The sequence below is a fragment of the Antrostomus carolinensis genome, unplaced genomic scaffold (assembly GCF_000700745.2).
Source record: "Antrostomus carolinensis isolate BGI_N321 unplaced genomic scaffold, ASM70074v2 scaffold4411, whole genome shotgun sequence".
Classification (NCBI taxonomy): Eukaryota; Metazoa; Chordata; class Aves; order Caprimulgiformes; family Caprimulgidae; genus Antrostomus; species Antrostomus carolinensis.
In genome coordinates, this window is record NW_010293333.1 from 1 (window position 1) to 6434 (window position 6434).

At 40.0% G+C, this 6434-nt stretch overlaps 1 protein-coding gene across 1 annotated transcript; it reads left to right on the top strand.

The window, feature by feature from the left end:
* Positions 1-15: 15 nt before the first annotated feature.
* On the top strand, positions 16-4645 carry SIAH1 (siah E3 ubiquitin protein ligase 1). Its single transcript, XM_010177216.1, has 2 exons — positions 16-76; positions 3246-4645. The coding sequence occupies exon 2, from the start codon at positions 3248-3250 to the stop codon at positions 4094-4096; it is 849 nt and encodes a 282-aa protein (XP_010175518.1). The 5' UTR covers positions 16-76; positions 3246-3247; the 3' UTR covers positions 4097-4645.
* The last annotated feature ends 1789 nt before the right edge of the window (positions 4646-6434 follow it).

Consider the following 6434-nt stretch of genomic DNA (forward strand, 5'->3'; position numbering starts at 1 on the left):
GCCTCCGGCGCTCTGCATGCGTGGAAGGGAGCCCTGTGGGCGTGCTGGCCGGGAAGTAAAACCTGCAAGGGCAGAGGTAGTGGATCTGACATCGCGGTGCCCTGTTCGGAGCGCGTTCGGTAGGAGCCGTGAGTGACAGCGCGGCCCTGCGGAGGTCTCGGTAGTGTGTGTGTTTCACCCTTCCCCCGAGCAGTGCTGAGAACGGTGTCATCAACAGGTCGATGCGTTCTGATGTCATCAAGGACAGAGTTTTTCGTGATCTAGAACTAGGATATCTTAAAAATGCATTTTTCCCTTTCACTGTTTCTGTTGGTCAGACCTTTCAAACTCGTACAGTCCTTTGAACGATGTGTGTCGTGGGAACTCATGCTTCTGAACGTGACGCTTAGTGTACCTTAGTGTATCACTGTTGCTTAGAGACTTATTCCCAGTGTGTGGGAACAAAGATAACATAATAACAAATATTGCATATAGGGCTCTTTACTCATAGTAAGGGTTTTGTAACTAAATATATCTTTAAACTTCCTTTTCATTTCTGTATTTGTTTTTCCTTGGTTTGTAGTTTTATGTGTTTTGATAGTTTGGTGGGTTAAATGTATTACGTTGTTAACACTTCTGCTTGTGATGAACTTGTAGTTTTTAAGGTGACTATAAAAAATGACCTCTGACTTTTCCGTCATGATGTAGTATTCATCTTTATGTTAACAAGAGTCATGAAAATGTAGGCTTTGGGCAGGTTTAGGCTTGGTAAATTACGCTTTATAGCTTTATCCAGTTTTTTCCTTGCATGCTAAGCTCAATGGTCTGGTTCACAGATCCTGCTCATTTGCATTCCCAGCTCATTTGGCTGGTCCTTGGCTGTGGAAGGGGGTGAAGGCTGGTCACATACAGAAACAGGGATAAAACAAGGGTGTAAGGTTCTTTTCTTTATTTAGTGTTTCCATAACTTAGAAAGCTGAAGTAAGATGTATGTCTGTGCATAAGGTCTTTGGCAAATTTTGTAGGTTGCTTAATTTAACTGTTGAATGGGCTTTGAGAGGTGTAATTAAAGAAACCAGAGCTCACCCAGCTCGTCAGACTGCCTAGGGAACTGGTCTAACGCAGTGGTTTTCACCAGTGTTATCTGTGGGTTACTGGGGACCCCTGGATCAGGATGTATAGGTTCAGCTATGATAAAGCACACAGAAACTTCTGAAATGTGTGTTTACAATATTTGAAGGGAAACACTATAAATAATGCATGTGATTTCTAAGCCCTTTCCAAACAAACAGCATGATCAGAACTTTTTCTCCTGTGTAGAATTTGTTCTAGAGCGTAGAACCGCAGTGTGCCATCAGGAGCCTCCCACCTGCAGGTGCTGGGGAAAATGGCAGCAGGGCTAGGTTGTCACAGAGGCCTTACCATTTGAATCCCCTCACAGAAAGCTGGAGTAGCATCACTTCCTCAGAACATGTACCTGATTTGTCACAGACATCTTAAACTTTTCACCTAAGCTGGAATGCTTTACAGTAGGAAAACAAGGCCAGGCGATACAGATATTCCTGTCATATCTCTACATTATCAGTTAAGGCCCAGCACTGAAAACCACTGCATGGGCTTTTTCCCAAAGGTGGGAACTGGATATTTCTAGTCCAACAAGCCTGAGATGAAGGAAGAGACTTTGGAGGGGTGAGATGATGCTGTTACTGGGTATGTGAGACTCATGAAACCAGTGACTGAATACCAGATCTTAGACACCCATGTTTTTCTAGCTCTGGACTGGGGAGAGGTGCTTCTGTAGAAGAATTTGAAATTGCATATGATTACTTTTTGGGTGTCAAGGGATAAGTTATTTTGCGTTTTGGAATCTCTTGGTTCCTTTGCTCCGTGCCCTGAGCAGCGTGTCTCACAAAAGCATGCACAGTATGCTGATGTGAGGTATCTAGTCCAAGTATGAGTAAGTTTGTGGCTGAAATGATGCTAAATATGGGAAGCTTGCCTATTGCCTAATATTCCCATGTGAAATAGCAAGGGGATTAAAGATGTGGTTTATTGTGAGAGCTTTAGACATGTGTGACAGATAGAGAGCTGCTGTACTTGCAGGGAAGCAGTTAAGGTGGTTGGGAATTTTACTGTGTGATGGAAGTCCATTTTGGATAGCATTTTACTTTACTTTCCATAACCTGCTAAGGTAAAGTTTATTTTTAAAAAAGGAAGTGTTTGTTTTTTTCTGGTAGTACCAGTCCTTCTTTTTGCACAAGGAGGAGAGTTAGGGGGTGCAGGACAAAGTGTAGCATCCATAATACGTTAAGAAATCCAGGACTCTACCACATCTGTTGAATGCTTGAACGAGGCGTTTGGTCAGGCAGCTGCCAGCTTTTGTCTGGGGACATCTGAAAGAAGAGAGCGTCGGCGTAAACTTCCCTGAATGTAAAACTTCATCAGTAGTGCCTTTTTAAGTTCCTGGAAGTGTTTGAGTACTTGTGTGTTAAAATTATCAAATTTAATATTTTGAATGTCTTGTCTTGCTTGGGAAGTTCAAGAAAATAATTGCTTTGTATTTCTTTTCTGGTATCTTCACAAATGGTTTAGTTCAGGAAGCTGAAGCAGTGGTTGCACTTTACAACCGATGGGACATAGTAACAGAGTAATGAAAACGAAGGGTCACTATCCTGTCCTGGGAAAGAAGCAGTGTAGTAAACTTGTTAGCTATGTTTTTCCTTGCTACTATTTTTTATTTTTATTTTTTTAAAGTAAATATGATTACTGAGAACGTAATCTCTGGAAGTTCATTTTTTTCATGAAAAACGGCTAGTTTCTTATCTCACTAAATACACAGGAACTTAAAATTCAGCCTTAGAATTGTTCTGTAGTGCTCCTAGTTGTGGGGTGTTTGGCGTTTTTTGTTTTGTTTTGTTTTGGGGGGTTTTTTTAAAGAAAAAAAAACCCCAAACTTCTTTGAGGATTTAATTTACATTTTTAGCATTTTTACTTATCTCCCTTGCAACTTCCAACAGGTAAATTCCACTTCAGAATAGTTAGCAGAACTTCTCCCCTTGTTAAATTGGCATGTCATAGAAGCGCTTGCGTTGTGTGCAGCGTAACTGATGTTCTACACGAAATGCATCTGTGTTTGCATCATGGGTTTTTTGCTTTCATTTGTATCTATTTTCTTTTGAAGCTTCTTTGTAAATCAAGAAATGCTGTATGCAGAGGAAAATAAAATGTATTTCGATACTCATTCTTTTTTCCCTCTTCTGTTCCAGAAATGAGCCGTCAGACTGCTACAGCACTACCTACAGGTACTTCAAAGTGTACGCCATCCCAGAGGGTGCCTGCGCTGACTGGCACTACAGCTTCCAATAATGACTTGGCTAGTCTCTTTGAGTGTCCTGTGTGTTTTGACTATGTGCTGCCACCAATTCTCCAGTGTCAGAGTGGCCATCTTGTTTGTAGCAACTGTCGCCCCAAGCTTACGTGCTGTCCAACTTGCCGAGGCCCGCTGGGCTCCATTCGTAACCTGGCTATGGAGAAAGTTGCCAATTCTGTACTATTCCCATGTAAATATGCCTCTTCCGGATGCGAGATAACTTTGCCACACACAGAAAAAGCAGACCATGAGGAGCTGTGTGAGTTTAGGCCTTATTCCTGTCCGTGTCCCGGTGCTTCATGTAAATGGCAAGGTTCTCTGGATGCTGTAATGCCACATCTGATGCATCAACATAAGTCAATTACAACCCTTCAGGGAGAAGATATAGTGTTCCTTGCTACAGACATTAATCTTCCTGGTGCTGTTGACTGGGTTATGATGCAGTCTTGTTTTGGCTTTCATTTCATGTTAGTCTTGGAGAAACAGGAAAAATATGATGGTCACCAGCAGTTCTTTGCAATTGTACAGCTGATAGGAACACGCAAGCAAGCCGAAAACTTTGCTTATCGACTGGAGTTAAATGGTCATAGGCGGCGATTGACTTGGGAAGCAACTCCTCGCTCTATTCATGAGGGAATTGCAACGGCCATTATGAATAGTGACTGTCTAGTCTTTGACACCAGCATTGCACAGCTCTTTGCAGAAAATGGCAATTTAGGCATCAATGTAACTATATCCATGTGTTGAAATGGCAATGGAACCTCGTCAGGCCAGTGTTTAGAACTGTTGCGTTTAATTTAGCAGAAACTAGGGTAACCATCTTTGACTGTCAGAACAATTATTTGGTAGATGGAGGGTAGATGTATATGAAGGTAAATCGAAGGAAAGGCTGTTAAATTACAGGAAGCAGTTGCATGTAGTTACACTAATATATTTAAAATAAGTCAACAGTAAACCACTGAAAATATATATACACCCAAAATGGGCATCTTTTGTATTAAGAATTGATTCTACAGGAAATGTTGTAAAATAATTCTAAATACTTGTTTGTAGATTGATTGTACTGTTGAAAAGGATACTGTTTCGTGTTTTTGTTTGTGTTCTTTTTCCTCCCCCTTTGACTGACAAGCCATGTTGAGCGGCCTGGTCTCTGGCCGCTGCTTCCCCTCCTCCCCTCCACCTCCCCCTTTGTAAGTCATTACATAGTATTGCTGCTGTTTGTGTATATTTTTTGTGTATTTGCTAATTTTTATTAACTTCTAGTTTTTCATTAAATAAATATGACTTTCTTTTCTGTAATTCAGGTTTTTCTCTTTTTTGTATCTTTTAAAAAATAATTACAGGTGTCATCTTTTGATATGCATAAGTGCTATGGTAAAACTTATATTTCTGTATGTTTGGTAAATTTTGTCTCTTTCCAGTAGTCAATTCATTGGTAATACTGTTCTTAATTGAGCTATTTTGTGAATGTACTGAACTCAGAAGGAGTACTTGTGTTCAAAGATGTATCAGGAAAGAAAGCTCCTTTAAAAACAGGTCTAGATGTTGTTGTACTTTGAGTTACCTTCTAACAAAAAAGAACAATTACTAAGAATTTTCCAAATTAAAATAATTCACGTTTCAAATTGAGATGCTGAGAAACTTGATTGCATCCTTGTATTTGTTGGTTTTGCAGTACAAAGAAGGTATTGTCTTACACAGTATTTGTAATCATAAAAACAGACCATTTGTTTAAAACAGAAAAAGGCAGTCAGAATGTTTTCAGTCTTTTTATATTTGTCACTAAAAGAGTAGCTGGCAAATGGAAAAAAACCCACCCAACTTTTGCTTTTTGCTTTAGCTCAAAGTTTGACACATTGATACTCTTGCTCAGTTTCTTGTCTTCATGTCTCTTAGTTGTTACTGCAGTCACTGTCTTGAACTGATTTTTGTGTTACCATTTTAGTGACGTGGTCTCTTACAGGTGGGACTGACCAGCCATAAAGGCTTCTGAAGGATCCTGGGCTTTATGCAGACTGCCTAGATGTGAACCTTTTAACCAGGACTGTATATGGTATTTGTGTAGAGACAGAAGAAAGAGTGAGGTGAAAAGCTGTTTCATCTCAAGCTGTTGGAAAGAAATCTTTGCCAAACCTAGCAGTAGTGGACATCTGTGAACAGAGGTACTGGTACCTTGTGACAGTAGGTAAATGCTGCAATCTAGCAGCTTTTCCTTATGAATATCCAACTAATTATTTGCAAATTGTTGCTCCTAAATTCAGTAATTATTCTTGCCTAAGTGAGTTTGTCTGCATTTAGCTCGGGTTTGTCTTCTGGTCTATTGACAGTTCAGATGTTTTTAGAGGAATACGCTGACTCACCTGCTCGCTCCTGACTGGCTGGCCTGGGCTGGTGTTTGCTTGCCAAGGTATCTGATTTTCAGCTCTCCAGTTGTGTTGAGAAAATCTAGCTAAGAACTTGCTATTGGAGAGTAACAGGGCTGCGCAAGCACACAAGTTGTGTAAGACTGTTCTCTGCTGCTGTGTGCACTTGGAATGGTTCAACTTGTGTCCCCAAAAGAACTGTGAATCTTAACACCTTGTTTCCCTGATCTGCAGTGATTTTATTTAGGCTAGAATGGGCTGAAGATCGAGGGACCTCAAAAAATTGCATTTGGAATGATGAGCTTTAGAAGCTAAATGATGTGGTCAGAGAGTTTATGTCATGTTTTACAGATGACAAATGCTATAGCATAACTAATGTATGCTGACTGTAATGTGAACTAGTATTACTCCATTTGGTGTTTAAAAAAAAAATCTGTATAAAACATTTGATGTCCATCATCAGATGGAATGATTAAACAAATTAGACTTAGGTAGGCCCAGCTCCTCAAAAGTATTAGAAGCCTAATTCAGTGGATCTCCTCTATAAAGAGTATGAGGATGGGGTAAGTCAACTACACTCTGTTATATATGAAAAGAAACCACACTAGAGCTCTGTACAGTTTACTACCTTATCTAAAATAAATGATGTATTAAAGCCTGGCATTGTCTTAACATTAGCTGTTTATTTTAGAAAGGACTATTGTACTTTGCTGTATTGGGAA